The 17,177-nt window shown below is 44.9% G+C and overlaps 1 protein-coding gene across 1 annotated transcript in view; it reads left to right on the forward strand.

Annotated features, from left to right (window-relative positions):
* CCT4 (chaperonin containing TCP1 subunit 4) overlaps positions 1 to 17,177 on the forward strand; it is a 45,780-nt gene that overhangs the window by 8,726 nt on the left and 19,877 nt on the right. Inside the window, exons 2-6 of the mRNA XM_068232376.1 lie at positions 1,271 to 1,323; positions 3,000 to 3,089; positions 4,382 to 4,490; positions 7,898 to 8,040; positions 8,565 to 8,686. Coding sequence (XP_068088477.1) covers positions 1,271 to 1,323; positions 3,000 to 3,089; positions 4,382 to 4,490; positions 7,898 to 8,040; positions 8,565 to 8,686 — 517 coding nt within the window. The remainder of the gene's footprint in view (positions 1 to 1,270; positions 1,324 to 2,999; positions 3,090 to 4,381; positions 4,491 to 7,897; positions 8,041 to 8,564; positions 8,687 to 17,177) is intronic.

Consider the following 17,177-nt stretch of genomic DNA (forward strand, 5'->3'; position numbering starts at 1 on the left):
CCCATGGGGCTGTATTTACCTCGGGCGGGTGAAGCCTATGGATCCTAATGAGGCGTCCCCTGTCCTATTCATCGAGCTGGATCCAGCACTGGCTTACCTGAGCAGTCTCTAACAATAATACTTACAAGTGCCGCTTGGTGCATGTGCAGTAGCTGCTCTCCACTTGGGCTCCGGATTTCACTGTAAATAGGTGACCAGAGGATTTGCAAATTGCTTCAAGTGGCCAAAGCAATATTGTAGAAATAGCTGAAGTGCAATTTGTGAGTAATGCGCACTTGCGTTGCGGTCTAAGTTGTCATTTATGTTTCCAAGTGAACGAGGTGGATTGTCTGTGAAAGTGCAGACTTATGAGCTCAGTGGTCGCATTTAGGCATGTGTGGCCCTTAAAGCCAGTGTTACCCAACATATAAAAACAAAAGTCAGATACTCACCTAAGAAGAGGGAAAGCTCTGAGTCCTAATGAGCCTTCCCTCTCCTCTTCCGGTGCCCTCAGGATCCTCCGTTCCAATCCCCCGCTGCGGGGGACTTCGGGAGCTGAGTCCTCCCGAAGACAGACTGCTCCATACTGCGCACGCGCGAGTGCGTCAGGGTGCATGCGCAGTACAGACCAGCCTGTCTTTGGGAGCCCAAGCGCTCCCGAAGACTTCCGAAACCTCCCTTTGGCGGCGGAAGTGGCAGTATTTGACCGAACTGGTCGAATACTGCTACGGGGGATCCTGAGCGGGACCAGGCATCGGGAGAGGAGAGGGAAGTCTCATTAGGGCTCAGAGCCTTCCCTCTCCTTAGGCGAGTATCTGACTTTTGTTTTTATAGGTCGCGTAACATTGACTTTAATAAGCCCACACAAAGTCAGGGCTGTTGCACACCTAGAGTACTTCTGAGCGCTTTTTAAAACGTTGGTGCTTTCAAAAGTGCTTGGCGAATGTTTCCCTATGGGATGGATCACACCAGAGCGATGTGACTTTTAGAGAAACTTTTTTTGGTTTTTTTTTTTTTCTCCCCCAAAATGCAAACATGGGTCCTGCAGCATTTCTGAGGCGATTCCGCCTCAATGTTAAGTGAAGGAAAATCGCCCTGAAAAGCGATAGAACAGAGCTAAACATTTCAAATATTGCTAGGTCTAAATAGAAAATTGCTAGGCACATGCCTAGAATCGCTTAGTAAAATCACTTCTAAAAGCGCTGAGAGTATGCAATTACACTAGCGCTTTTAGGTGTGCACTTGCCCTCATTCAGTTTTTCATGTTAATTTTCTGTTTTTCTTTTTGTAGCTGTTGCCGATGCTGTTAGGACCAGTCTTGGACCAAAAGGCATGGACAAGATGGTAAGTTAACATAAAATTGTATTCTGTAGTAGTAAAGTGATGTGTTTTTATTTATTTATTTTAACCTATAGTAAAAAAAAGAAAGCACTTTAGCCACAGACTAGCATAGTGAGGTGTTTTGGTGTTTTTTTTGTTTGTCTGTTTTTGTTTTTCTGTTTTCTTCCTTTACATGTCACAGATGAAATTACTCTCTCATCATGCTTCTGCAAGGCAGACTGAAATGCAGCTGCTAGGCACAGGAATCTTAACACACCTGAAGTGTGCCAAAACTTTTTCAAAAGCTTGGTGGGCCAGAGTACTTGAGTCGGAGTCATTTTGGGTAGCTGGAGTTGGAGTCAGTGGTTTCATAAACTGAGGAGTTGGAGTCGGATAATTTTTGTACCAACTCCAAAGCCCTGCTTTCATAGGTATGAGAATACTTACAGAAACTCTGAAGTCTCATTTCTTACAATTTTTTTTTTTTCAATTTAATAATGTTTAGCATTATAGCCTCAATTGAATCGCCGCAATCCTGCCGCAAAATAAGTGTTTTTTTTTTTCATATAGAAATGACCTGCAAAGTTCCATGACTTTGCAGGTAGCAGATCATGCTACCTTGGAGAGGCAGAGCTTTAGGCTGTAGCTCTGCCTCTCTGCAGTCAATCTCCGCGGATCTCTGCCTCCTCCCCGCCCCTGTCAGTGAAAGAAGACTGAGAGGGGTGGGGAGAGGCGGCGATCCTCAGAGATTAACTGCGTAGGAGGCAGAGCTACAGCTCAAAGCTCTGCCTCTTCAAGGAAGTAAAGCTCTGCAAGCCCAGAAGCTTTGCGGGGCTATTTCTGTATGAAGAAACACTCGTATTGCGGCAATTCAACTTAGGCTATAATGCTAAACATGATTAAATTAAAAAACTGGTAAAAAATTAGACTTCAGAGTCTCTAGTTTTCTACAGATTAATTTTTTTTTAAATAAGCATTTTATGGAGGATGTCAAGGGTGCACACTCTGTCAATATTGTCAGGCTTGACACAGACTTTAACCTCCCTGGCCTCAGCTCGGGCTATGCCGCGCAGGGGGAGATCTCAGCCCCTGGTGGGGCGATTTTCACCATTCAAAGTGCTGTGCGCGCAGCCAGCACTTTGCTAGCCGCGCGCACAGCTTGATCGCTGCCGGCGATCGTCCGCACGCAGCGGCGAAAGAGGGCCCCTCCCCCGCCAGAGCCCTGCGCTGCCTGGACCAATGAGTTCCAGGCAGCGCTATGGGCTGGATCTGGTGTGCCTGACGTCAGGACGTCGGCTGACGTCCATGACGTCATTCCGATCGTCGCCATGGCGACAGGAGAAGCCAAACAGGGGAGCGCGTTATATACGCGTTCCCCTGTTTGCTATTGATGCCGGCGACGATCGCACTAGAGGGACACATGCGCCCTCTAGTGGGGTTGCATGTAGCTACCACTCTGGTAGCTTTACATGAAACCAAAAAAAAAAAAATTCAAAAAAAAAGATTTTTGCCCATTTGCAAAAAAAAATTAACCGCCAGGGAGGTTAAAGCTGCTTTTTACTGATCAAGTGTTTTGGTTTTTTTTTTTAACACAGGACATGCGTTAAAGTAATTTACATGCATAAAGTTAATGGTTTTTTTTGGGGGGGGGGGGGGGTTTATGATTAACATATCTATAATCGTATTTTTTTTTCCCGAAGATTCAAGATGGTAAAGGCGATGTAACTATTACAAATGACGGAGCTACAATTTTGAAACAGATGCAGGTCTTGCATCCAGCAGCAAAGATGGTGAGTTTTTCTTTAACGAAATATGTGTGAAAAATGACAAGCTTACGATGGTGGTGTTACAGATTTATACAGCACCAGCATATTTTGCGCTGCTTACTTATGAAGGAGATTATTGCTCAGAATTTTTGAATTGTGAGTGTGGAGAAAGCTGAGAGTTCCCTGGACTGCCAGAAAATCGAGTCAGTCAAGAAAAGAAATAAGGCCAAAGTGTTCAGGGGATGGTGGATATTACTATTCAAACTTAAAGGAATACTTAAAGGAGTTTTCAAGGGGAAAAAAAAAATAGTTTTACTCACCTGGGGCTTTCTCCAGCCCCTTGCAGTCGACTGTCCCACACTGTCCCGGTCTTGTAGTTCGGGACAGCGGAGGTGACAGCGTGGGACAGTCGGCTGCAAGGGGCTGGAGAAAGCCCCAGGTGAGTAAACCTAATGTTAAGTTTTTTTTTTTTTTTTTTTTTTTTCCCCTGATAACTCCTTTAAGCTAGAGAAAAACGTGAGTTTTACTCACCTGGGGCCTCTACTAGCCCCCTGCAGCCATTCCGTGCCCTCGCAATCACTCACAGATCCTCATGTCCCCCACCGCCAGCTAGGTTCATTTGCGGCCGACAGGCTCACTGTGTCTGCACAGGCCTGGCCACACATCTCCTTCTACGCACTTCCATCCGCAATTGCGTCCTGCGCAGTTATCTCAGTCCCCGTTAGAAAAAACAACAGCTTCTATGAGAAATGCGGTCTTTCTGAACAAAAAAAATCACGTCCCCCCTATACTTCCTGTAAGCGAGAGTGCCCGTTTACAGGATGGAATAAAAAAAATTTAAATATACCAGTTGCTGTCAGTTATATATCAGGGACTGAGCTCAATGAATGGGAACTGCGTTCCCATTCATTGATCTTCGGGCTAACGGACGGAAGTGCGCAGCGGCAGCCTTTTCGACGTAGTAGCAATGTCCAAAAGGCTAAAATGGTTTAAAAAAAAAAAGTGCCAGGCATGTTAATCTGTAGTGTAAAGTTTTGAAAAAAATTATTATTATTAATTAGTATTTATATAGCGCCGACATGTTACGCAGCGCTGTACTGTGTGTGTGTGTGTGTGTGTGTATATGTATATGTGTATATATATATATATATATATATATATATATATATATATATATATATATATATATATATATATATATATATATATATATATATATATATATATATATATATATATATATTCATGAAATGAGCATTATTGTATGTGTACATGCATGTACTTTAAATATGGTTCTTTTTGTGTGTGTTTTTCAGTTGGTTGAATTATCTAAAGCTCAGGATATTGAAGCTGGAGATGGCACAACCTCTGTTGTAGTTATTGCCGGAGCTCTGCTTGATGCTTGTGCCAAGTTGCTTCAAAAAGGTATTTTGATTATTTATTTTTCCCTCGCGTAATTTCTACTTCATTCTTGTATAGATTGTGGTAAGCCGAATCACAGGTTAGTGTCTCACATTTTAGACTCCTGAAGTTCGGTATTCAGTCCAGATCGTTTTTTCTTAACCTTCTCTGGCGTTCAATTTATGCAAAATTTCTGTGCAATAAGCAGAACAATAAATTTTCATGAGCCTTTTTTTTTTTTTTTTTTCAATCATGTAGCTAGCTTAGTGCTAGCTACATGATGCCCCCCTCCCTGCGGCGTCCGGCGCGTAGCTTCGATCGCCGCCAGCGCGTACCCATGTAAGGAAATCCCATTCTGAACGGGATTTCATTAAGGGCTTTCCCCGTCGCCATGACGATGATCGCCAGGCTGCGCAGGGGTTGCGGCGCATCGGCGGCGAGCAGCGGCGATCGGGACTAACACGTGTTTAAAAAAAATTTGTGAACATCGGCCCAGCGGGGCCTAAGCAGCGCCCTCCAGCATACTGCCAAGGAGGTTAACTTACCAAAATGTCAATGTCAAGCAAGGGTCTAGCATACATTTTTTAGTATAATAAAAGTTTCAAACACAAAATAGTGTCAAAAAATAAAATTTTTATTTCATTGTCCTTTCTGTCAGGGCCACAATTTCCCGAATCTTTAGAAACCGTGCAGTTTTTCACTTTTTTTTGTTTTGGAGGGTTGTGTTTTTTTGTTTGTATCAGAATTCACATTTGAGTACAGTTTTTCACATCCAAATTTCCAGAGTATGTGGAAATATGAAAACAAATTTTGATTCGAACCTGACTCGTCCATACTGGTTTCAGCTATTGTTTTCCTGAAAGAGTCAGGCTCGTCCATACCACCACGGAGGTTAAAGTGGAAAAGAACATGCATGGTTTACAGTCCATGATTAAAGAATACTTCTGGGTGTAAATTACAGAAAACCCAGAGCCTACAATTTAACCCTCCTGGCGGTATAAAAAATTCCGGCAGGAGGCAGCGCAGCAGTTTTTTTTTTTTTTTGTATTTTTTTTTTTTTTAAATCATGTAGCGAGCCCAGGGCTCAGCGGCATCCCCTCGCCCGCTTCGATCGCCTTCGGCAATCTCCGCTCAGGAAATCCTGTTCAAAGAACGGGATTTCCTCGAGGGCTTCCCCTGTCGCCATGGCGACGGGACGGGATGTCATTTGGAGTCCCGATCCACCCCTCGGCGCTGCCTGGCACTGATTGGCCAGGCAGCGCACGGGGTCTAGGGGGGGGGGGGGGGCGCGAGCCCGGGGCGGCGGCGATCGGTGTGCTGACGCAGCTAGGAAAAAAAAATTTGAAGTAAATCGGCCCAGTAGGGCCTGAGAAAACCTCCTGTGCGGCTTACCGGTTACCGCCAGGAAGGTTAAGGAAGGACCAGTGGGTGCTGTAGACATTAGCATAGTAATTCTGCAGGAGGGCAGAATTTGCATTCATCCCTTAACCTTCCTGGCGGTTCTTTAATTCTGCCAAATAGGCAGAAATAAAAAATGTTTAATTTTTTTTTTTTTGTTTTGTTTTTGTTTCATGTAAAGCTACCAGAGTGGTAGCTACATGAAACAACACTAGAGGGCGCATGTGTCCCTCTAGTGCGATCGTCGCCGGCATCAATAGCAAACAGGGGAATGCGTATATAACGCGTTCCCCTGTTTGGCTTTTCCTGTCGCCATGGCGACGATCGGAATGACATGGAAGTCAGGCGACGTCCTGACGTCAGACGCCTCCGATACAGCCCATAGCGCTGCCTGGAAGTCATTGGTCCGGGCAGCGCAGGGCTCTGGCGGGGGGTGGGCCCTCTTCCGCCGCTGCGTGCGGACTATCGACGCAGAGCGGCGGCGATCAAGCTGGACACGCGGCTAGCAAAGTGTTAGCTGCGCGTACAGCACTTTAAATGAAGTAAATCGCCCCACCAGGGGCTGAGATATCCTCTGCAGCGGCTTACCCCGAGCTCAGCTCGGGGTTACCGCTAAGAGGGTTAAAGGAACACCATCAAACTAAGTGTTCTAAAATGACTGTACAAATAATGTCTAGGTAGCTGTGTAAACATTTTACCTATTTTTTAACTGTCAGAGGCTTTAATTCATTGTGTGTAGATTTTAGCTACGTTTGTAATGTCCTATTTGCATAGGCGAATCTCTGCAGTCTGACATGCTAACAGCATAATATTGAAGCAGTTATAGGCAAAGCCTGTCAGGTTTCACACACACAATTACAAATGTTTATGTTGCTCATAAGATACATTTCCTCTGCTCTCTGCAGAGAGCTAATTCAGAGACGAGCAGAGGTTTCTCTCATACACACAGCGTTAACAGATGAAGTGTGAGGGAATTCCCCCTCCCCTCATGGCTCAGTCTGCCATCAGATTTGCTGTCAAACATGTGAAGGGAAATGGATAACAGTAAACAGAGGGATAAGAATTCAAATGTATACACCAGTACTTATGCTACATACACACTTGAGATAAGTCTTCGGAAAAGGCAAGATCACAGACCAATTTTACCCCATTCCATGTAGTTTGAGAGCCATACTCTACACAGTCTATTCTATTAAGCTGAACTCTCCATCAGATACAATCTTTGCTGGATGCTGTGCACAAAGATGCTGTACACATTCAAAAGATCAGTATCTGCAAAAAATCTATTCCTGCAAAAGATCCATTCCTACAAAATGCATTCATAGTCTATGATATCTGCAGATCTCAATACACACCTTGTTTAACAGACATTCATCTGCATATCTGACAATTCTCTGCAGATCTGAAGATCCATCCTGGTGGATCTGATCTGCAGATCAATGTCTGTTAAACAAGGTGTGTATGAGGATCTGCAGATATCAGACTATGAATGCATTTTGCAGGAACAGATCTTTTGCAGATCCTATCTTTTTCAATGGGTACAGCATCTTTGTGCACAGCATTTTATCTGATGATGAGTTTAGCTCAATAGAATAGACTGTGTAGAGTATGGCTCTCATACTACGTGGAAATGGGGTAAAATTGGTCTGTGATGTTGCCTTTTCCAAAGACTTTTATCTCAAGTGTGTATGTAGCATTAGTAGTTCCCAAACATTTCGTATCTCAATTGAAAAAAAAAGTTGATCAATAATGTTTTTGTGCATAGATACACGTGTGATCCAATGCCACAGATCATGTAGTGTCTCAATGATATCTGTGTACACCTGAACGCACTGCAGATTTTCGGTTGAATGAATGGCTGTTTTGAGCAAAGCACAAGCATGTACTGTCACAGAGGTGCTTTAACTGGTCCAATGTATTTTGTCTGCTGGGATCAATATCTAAACCTATATCGATTGCTTGTTTACTTATTCTGTGGCTACTTTGGAATGTGTCCATGTATGACATTCATTTGATTTTTTTTGTGTGCTCAGGTATTCATCCCACTACTATTTCTGAGTCATTCCAGTTGGCTGCAGAGAAAGGAATTGAGGTTTTAAGCAGCATGGCTCAGCCAGTAGAGTTAAGTGATCGAGAAACATTATTAAACAGTGCATCAACCTCTCTCAACTCAAAGGTAAGACACTAGAGGGTTCAGAAAGTAAAGTTTTTATAAAGCTAAAAAAAAAATTCCAACCTGCCACTGAATGCATGTTAGACCTCGTGCCTGAACTTGAGCCTCCAGATGGAGCAATGTTGATAGCGTATAAAAACCTGGAGAGCCACATTATTGGACAGTAAAGCTGCATCTGAGCAGACTTATTTCCTTGCCCTCGCTGCTTTCCCTCAACAGGGATAACTTGGGACTGTCTGACATCCATCCAATCTTCTGCACCAATGCAGAGAGCAGGTGGTCTCTAATGGAATAAATGTGTATTTGTATAGCTCGGCTGTAAACTGCGCATATGAGAGCATGGGTAGCATGAATATTGCAGCAAACAAAAGAACAGGATTGCTGTGTACTGATAAATAAGACTGGGAATGTTCAGTTAAAATATCAATGAGCCGGATGTATACTTCACTGTACAGAGAGAACACAATTGTATTGCTCTTTGATTCTCTAGCCATGTATGGACTGACATTTCTTTTATATCCTTTAAGGTGGTATCTCAATATTCCAGCCTGCTTGCCCCAATGAGTGTAGACGCTGTGATGAAAGTGATTGATCCATTGACTGCAAGCAGTGTTGATCTTCGAGACATAAAAATTGTCAAGAAGCTGGGGTAAGAAAACTTACAGGAATGTCTGTACGTGACACGGATAAGCAAATGTTTTGACGTCCATATTTTTGGGTGTCTGTTTAAGGGGGGGGGGGGGGGGGGGTCGGGCTCATCTGCAGGTGACATACTAACAGCACCCCCTATGCAGATCTCGCCTGTTGGAGCATGCTGATGAATGAATATCTACCGGTCCTTGCTCCAGCATGCATCCATGCTTCTCCCAGGCCACTTCTGAGCTGGCCACTAGAGCTCCAGGCTCACTGCCGTGGCTTTACAGCTTGGCGCTCAAGTGGCTTGTTAAACTTCTGCAAGGACAGGAGCTAGAGCGAGGAGAGATAAATGCTTCCATCGGCATGCGGTCATGGGCTCACAAGTAATTACGAGTGTCTAATCACTTGAATTTGTGATTTAAATGAGGATTAATTACCTCAGGTGTGGGGCAGGGAAATAAGGGGTTATTTACCCATAAGTCTGTGGTATATCGTGCGCTCCAAATAGCTTGCACGCGTCATGTTGGACGTGTTGCAAGCCTCACTACGTGCACTTCATCCAAGCCGCCAGAAGTGCTTGTGCATAATGCAATTTATGTGAATACTTCTGATTATACACATTGGAAGAGTAATAATTGTGTTGCCGTAGTAACTGGCTGATAAAAGCGGTATACCTTAGATATCTTTGCTAGAATCTGCCAGGATTCTCCTAGCTCCCTGTAGACTTTCACGTTCTCCTTCTCCCCTTGGAAAGATTGCAGACTCGTGGATTGTGGGGAAGGGGGGCAAAATTTCAAACTTCCTTCAATTGTTAATGTAGTTGTCTCACAAGGAGCCCACTGCAGGGCCGGAGTTTGCACACACACAAAAAAAAACAGTAAATTCTTTAACCACTTCACCACTGAGGGGTTTTACCCCTTGAACACCAGAGCAATTTTCACCATTCAGCGCTCCTTCCATTCATTCGTCTAACTTTATTATCGCAATGAAATGAACTATATCTTGTTTTTTTCACCACCAATTAGGCTTTCTTTAGGTGGGACATTATGCCAAGAATTATTTTATTCTAAATGTCTTTTAATGGGAAAGTGGGAAAAAAATATTTTTCCGTTTTCGGCCTTTATAGTTTTTAAATAATGCATGCTACTGTAATTAAAACCCATGAAATGTATCTGCCCATTTGTGCCGGTTATAAACCAGTTTTAAATTATGTCCCTATCACAATGTTTGGCGCCAATATTTTATTTGGAAATAAAGGTGCATTTTTTTTCAGTTTGGCATCCATCCCTAATTACAAGCCTGTAGTTTATAAAGTAACAGTGTTAGACCCTCTTGACATAAATATTTAAAAAGCTCAGTCCCTAAGGTAACTATTTATGTGTTTGTTTGTTTTTTTTATTACAAAAAATAATTGGGGAGTGTGGGAGGTAATGAGTTCATTTATTGTGTAAGACTAATGTATTTGTATATGTAAAATGCTTTAGGGTGTAGTTTTACTATTTGGCCACAAGATGGCCACAGTGAGTTTGTGTTCATGCGACCTGTAAGCGCCTGGAAGTACGCTTACAGGAAGCACTACGAGGCTGGGAAAATCACAATGATCACGCGGTTTCTCATAGAAGCAGCAGATCATTGCGGGGGCTTAGATCAACGAACGGGAATGGATTTTCCCGTTCATTGATCGGCGGGCGGCGGCGTGCGGGAGCGCGCGCATGAGTGGCGGGATCGCGGACAGCGGGAGGTACGGATTTCTCCATCACTTGTTTTTTTTTTTGGGGGGGGGGGGGGGGCGGAGAAATTCGTACCACGGGGGTAAAGTGGTTAAAGAGAGTTAAGAGAGAGCAAATGAGAATCAGAGAAGCATAAAATTAGGCCCTTATATCATAAGTAAGACTGACATCCATTCTAGAGTTCAAGCCTGTTGGTATACGTGTACCCAAACGCCATATCCATAGGGCCTCACGTTTCAATAAGGTTCTGTGCAGATCTCCTCCTCTAGGTGGGCAAGCCACCCTGTCAACACCCTGGAAGGTGAAGCTGCCCATGTTACCCTGATGTACCCGCAGGAAATGCTTGGATACACTAGATACCTGAGAAATATATGCTTCATTTTTCATACATCTTGACGGACCATTAAAATGCTCTGAGATACGTTGCCTTAGAGGGCGGGTAGTACACCCCACATACTGAAGTCCACACGCAACACATGTTTGTTTATGGGATGGTGGGAGGAGCTCCGCATCTTTGGAGGGGAGAACCCCTTTATTGATTATATTTTTTGGTATGGGAGGTATATAGATGATCTGTTGCTGATATGGGGGGGTCCCCCAGATGCTCTGCCTGATTTTTTGACATACTGTAATCATAACCGTTTTAATTTATCTTTCACTGAGAGTCACAGCCCTACAGAGATAGATTATTTGGATCTGACTCTGTGTGGCTCTGAAACTTCGGCAGAATTATCACTAAAACTTTTAGAAAAGCATGTGCTGGAAACTCACTTTTGTTGGCTTCCAGCTGTCATCCAAGCCATACATTGAGGGCGATCCCATATGGAGAGATGGTTAGAGCTGCCCGTAACTGCTCCGATCCTAGTGCTTTGGGACGGGAGTTGGATTTGGTGGGGGAGAGACTCCGGGAGCGGGGGTATGAAAGCTCATTGATACAGAAAGCAAGACAACAGGTGTTAGACAAGGATCGACGGGATCTTCTGGGTGCACGATCCGGGCGCGGGACCGGACAAAGAAGAAATTTGACCTTTACAACTCCGTACAGTTTGGAGTACAATAAGGTGATTAACATAATAAAGAAATACTTGCCGGTCCTGCACTCGGATCCCAAACTCCGTAAGATCTTGGAGGAAGGTTGTACTTTCTCCGCACGCCGTGCCTCTACTTTGGGGACTCGTCTCTCCCCGAGTCTTTTTTCCACCTCCCCCAGACCTGTTCCAACATGGTTGGCCCACAAGGGTTCCTTTAGGTGCGGGTATAGCACCTGCAGGTACTGCTGCGTCCACAACCAGACACGTGAGATTATTTCCATCTCCAAAGGTGAGAGATTTGAGTTGAAACAATACATAAATTGCAATTCTAGCAATGTAGTCTATCTCATCACCTGTGTTGCGTGTGGACTTCAGTATGTGGGGTGTACTACCTGCCCTCTAAGGCAACGTATCTCAGAGCATTTTAATGGTCCGTCAAGATGTATGAAAAATGAAGCATATATCTCTCAGGTATCTAGTGTATCCAAGCATTTCCTGAGGGTACATCAGGGTAACATGGGCAGCTTTACCTTCCAGGGTGTTGACAGGGTGGCTTGCCCACCTAGAGGAGGAGATATGCACAGAACCTTATTGAAACGTGAGGCCCTATGGATATGGCGTTTGGGTACACGTATACCAACAGGCTTGAACTCTAGAATGGATGTCAGTCTTACTTATGATATAAGGGCCTAATTTTATGCTTCTCTGATTCTCATTTGCTCTCTCTTAACTCTGTCTTTGTACCTCCCCCTTGAGGTAGAGGTTTATATATATTGTTTTTGTCCTTTAAATATATACCTATCCTGATGTTTAACCATGTCATCTTTGGTTTTTTTAACAAAAATTTTCATGTTTGTATATTGGCTATGCCATTTTATATACATATTGTATGTATTTCTTTAAGAGCCAAGGCCATGCCCATTGTGGGCCGGCACTTGACTACTTATACCTGTGGTGATCATGTTATTGCTGGCTATGATTAAGGAGCCTTGAGCTCCGATACGCATCAGCCTTTTCTACTGATGTGCTAATAAAATTGAAGAATACTTTTTACCCACCCATGGTGCAGCGGGATTTTTCTTTTGCCTGAACATTGAGACCCTTGATCCCTGCTCCTTTGGGTTGTGTGTCGGTGGTTGCAGCGATTCCTCCCCTCCACGTTGTCTGGTTAAAGAGAAACGTGAAAATCTTAAATTTTAAAACGCGTACAAATAAGTACATTTCTCCCAGAGTAAAATGAACCATAAATTACTTCTCTCCTACGTTGCTGTCTCTCACAGTAGGTAGTAGAAATCTGACATTACCGACAGATTTTGGGCTAATCCATCTCTCCATAGGGGATTCTCAGCATGGCCTTTATTCTTTATAAAGATATGCCTTGAAAAAGATTTATATAATGATGCTGGCCAACCTCCCTGCTCATTGTACACTATTTTGGCAGTTGGACGGAGCAACTGCCATTCACTAAGTGCTTTTAAAGAGTCTGAAGCGAGAATAAATCTCGCTTCAGACCTCATACAGTGGAGGAAATAATTATTTGACACCTCACTGATTTTGCAAGTTTGTCCAATGACAAAGAAATGAAGTCTCAGAACAGTACCATTTCAATGGTAGGTTTATTTTAAGAGTGGCAGATAGCACATCAAAAGGAAACATCGAAAAAAATAACCTTAAATAAAAGATAGCAACTGATTTGCATTTCATTGAGTGAAATAAGTTTTTGCACCCTCTAACAATAAAAGACTTAATACTTAGTGGAAAAACCCTTGTTTGCAAGCACAGAGGTAAAACGTTTCTTGTAATTGATGACCAAGTTTGCACACATTTTAGGAGGAATGTTGGTCCACTCCTCTTTGCAGATCATCTCTAAATCCCCAAGGTTTCGAGGCTGTCTCTGTGCAACTCTGAGCTTGAGCTCCCTCCATAGGTTTTCTATTGGATTAAGGTCCGGAGACTGACTAGGCCACTCCATGACCTTAATGTGCTTCTTCTTGAGCCACTCCTTTGTTGCCTTTGCTGTATGTTTTGGGTCATTGTCATGCTGGAACACCCATCCACGATCCATTTTCAGTTTGCTAGCAGAGGGAAGGAGGTTGTCGTTCAGGATTTCACGATACATGGCTCCGTCCATTTTCCCGTTAATGCGATTAAGTTGTCCTGTGCCCTTAGCAGAAAAACACCCCCAAAGCAAAATGTTTCCAAGCCCATGCTTGACGGTGGGGACGGTGTTTTGGGGGTCATAGGCAGCATTTTTCTTCCTCCAAACACAGCGAGTTGAGTTAATGCCAAAGAGCTCTATTTTGGTCTCCTCAGACCACAGCACCTTCTCCCAGTCACTCACAGAATCATTCAGGTGTTCATTGGCAAACTTCAGACGGGCCTGCACATGTGCCTTCTTGAGCAGGGGGACCTTGCGAGCCCTGCAGGATTTTAATCCATTGCAGTGTAATGTGTTTCCAATGGTTTTCTTGGTGATTGTGGTCCCTGCTAATTTGAGGTCTTTCACTAACTCCCGTGTAGTTCTAGGATGCTTTTTCACCTTTCTCAGAACCATTGACACCCCACGAGGTGAGATCTTGCGTGGAGCCCCAGAGCGAGGTCGATTGATGGTCATTTTGTGCTCCTTCCATTTTCGAACAATCGCACCAACAGTTGTCACCTTCTCTCCCAGCTTCTTGCTAATGGTTTTGTAGCCCATTCCAGCCTTGTGCAGGTCTACAATTTTGTCTCTGACATCCTTGGACAGCTCTTTGGTCTTTCCCATGTTGGAGAGTTTGGAGTCTGCTTGATTGATTCTGTGGACAGGTGTCTTTTATACAGGTGACTAGTTAAGACAGGTGTCCTTAATGAGGGTGACTAATTGAGTAGAAGTGTCTAACCACTCTGTGGGAGCCAGAACTCTTAATGGTTGGTAGGGGTTCAAAAACTTATTTCACTCAATGAAATGCAAATCAGTTGCTATCTTTTATTTAAGGTTATTTTTTCGATTTTCCTTTTGATGTGCTATCTGCCACTGTTAAAATAAACCTACCATTGAAATGATACTGTTCTGAGACTTTTCATTTCTTTGTCATTGGACAAACTTACAAAATCAGTGAGGGGTCAAATAATTATTTCCTCCACTGTAGATAGCAGGGGCACGTGTGCCCCTGCTAAACCGCCGCTATCCCGCGGCTTAACGGGGGGCCCTTCACCCCCAAATCCCCCTCGATACAGCCGGGGAGCGCTTCCTGGTTGGGGCAGGGCTAACCGTCGCAGCCCTGCCCCACGCGCGTCTGTCAGCGCGTATCTCCGCCTCTCCCCCGCCCCTCTGTCAGCGCGTATCTCCGCCTCTCCCCCGCCCCTCTCAGTCTTCCTTCATTGAGAGGGGCGGGGGAGAGGCGGCGATGCGCCGCTGATAGACGCGATTGGAGGCAGGGCTGCAGCCGTTAGCCCTGCCTCCAGGAGCGACCATGTCTGCGACCAAGTATCGCAGTGGGGGGTTTGGGGGTGAAGGGATCCCCGTTTAGCGGCGCTATAGCGGTGGTTTAGCAGGGGCACACAAAAAAAAAAAAAACCTGAGGAAACCCCCCCCCCCCCATGAGCCAGCAAAGGTAAATTTCCTCTTTCTGACACCAGATCATGTGTTTTTCTATCCCTCTGTGGGGTGCCAAGCTCATTTGAACTTATTTCTTAAAGAGGAACTGTCGCGAAAAATCTTAACATTTAAAACACATACAAATAAGAAGTACATTTCTCCCAGAGTAAAATGAACCATAAATTACTTTTCTCCTATGTTGCTGTCACTTACAATAGGAAGTAGAAATCTGTCATTACCGACAGATTTTGGACTAGCCCATCTTCTCATGGGAGTGGACAAATGAATCAGCACACCGGTATTTCAATAGTTCACGCTCTTTTATTGAGCCATGCGTTCCCACAAAGGAAAAGAGCCGACAATTGTTTCGGGGGCCACACAGGGTCCCCCTTCTTCAAGGCGCGTGGTAACCACGCGCCTTGAAGAAGGGGGACCCTGTGTGGCCCCCGAAACAATTGTCGGCTCTTTTCCTTTGTGGGAACGCATGGCTCAATAAAAGAGCGTGAACTATTGAAATACCGGTGTGCTGATTCATTTGTCCACTCCCATGAGAAGATGGGCTAGTCCAAAATCTGTCGGTAATGACAGATTTCTACTTCCTATTGTAAGTGACAGCAACATAGGAGAAAAGTAATTTATGGTTCATTTTACTCTGGGAGAAATGTACTTCTTATTTGTATGTGTTTTAAATGTTAAGATTTTTCGCGACAGTTCCTCTTTAAGAAATAAGTTCAAATGAGCTTGGCACCCCACAGAGGGATAGAAAAACACATGATCTGGTGTCAGAAAGAGGAAATACTTAGGCAGCGCTTTAAGTATACTTGAATTGCCCAAAAGGGTGAAACTTTCCGATGCAGGTAAAAAGGGCATTTAAAAACTGCTATTAGCAACTATATACAGTAATTTGGATGCCCAGAGATGCCTGAGGTTTATAGCCATTATTCACTGTTCTTTTCCCTTACATCCGCTGTTAACCATTTCATAGCTGCTTATTGCAGCTTAAAACATACTTGCTGTGGTGGTGAAAATTATGGGTTAGGAAGTGGTAGCCTTTGGTGTGCGGGGGGGGGGGGGGGGTCCTTAGGGGTTAACGTTAGGCACGGGGGGAGGGGGGGTTGTTAAGGTTAGTTAACAGGAAGGTTAAAGAGGATCTGTAACATCAGAAGATCCCCTAGGGGGTACTCAACTCGGGTGGGGGAAGCCTCCGGATCCTAATGAGGCTTCCCACGCCGTCCTCTGTCCCACGGGGGTCTCGCTGCAGCCCTCCGTACAAGATGACGTCATTATTTACCTTCCCGGCTCCTGCGCAGGCGCTCTGACGGCTGTCGGCTCCGAACTACACGTAAATACCCGATCGCCGTCGGGTCTGCTCTACTGCGCAGGCGCAAGTTTCCGGCGCCTGCGCAGTAGAGCGGACCCGACTGAGATCGGGTATTTCCGTGTAGTTCGGAGAGGAAAGCAGCCACAGCGCCCCCGCTGGAGCCAGCAAAGGTAAATATTGATTTTACAGTCGGGTCTGTCGCCGGCTGTTCGGAGGGCTGCAGCGAGACCCCCGTGGGACAGAGGACGGCGTGGGAAGCCTCATTAGGATCCGGAGGCTTCCCCCACCCGAGGTGAGTACCCCCCAGGGCTTGTTTTAGAGGTTACAGAGTCTCTTTAAAGAGACTCTGTAACAAAAAAAAATCCCCTGGGGGTACTCGCCTCAGGAGGGGGAAGCCTCAGGGTCCCATTGAGGCTTCCCCTATCCTGTAGCTGCAGGCAGTCCAGTGCTGGCTACCCCGACGTGTCCCGGAATCCTCCCCTGACAAGCGCTGATTTATTTACCTTGCAGGGATCCGGCACAGTAGCAGCTCTTCCTTCGGGTAGGACGGAAATAGCCGAACCCGATCGTATCCACTCTACTGCGGAGGCGCAAGAGGACTCGAGCCTGTGCAGTAGAGCGCACTGACCGGGTTCTGCTACTTCCGCCTTATCCTGAAGGGAGATCTGCTAGTACGGCTGCACTGTATCCCGTGAGATAAATATTTACATTGCCGCACTTTGGGGGGCTGCAGCTGGACAACGGAGGGACAGAAGAATGGGGGAAGCCTTGTTATATATTCAAATTTTCCACCCCTGTATATTCAAATTTTCCACCCCTGTATATTCAAATTTTCCACCCCTGTA

Source organism: Hyperolius riggenbachi, chromosome 4, assembly GCF_040937935.1.
Source record: "Hyperolius riggenbachi isolate aHypRig1 chromosome 4, aHypRig1.pri, whole genome shotgun sequence".
NCBI lineage: Eukaryota > Metazoa > Chordata > Amphibia > Anura > Hyperoliidae > Hyperolius > Hyperolius riggenbachi.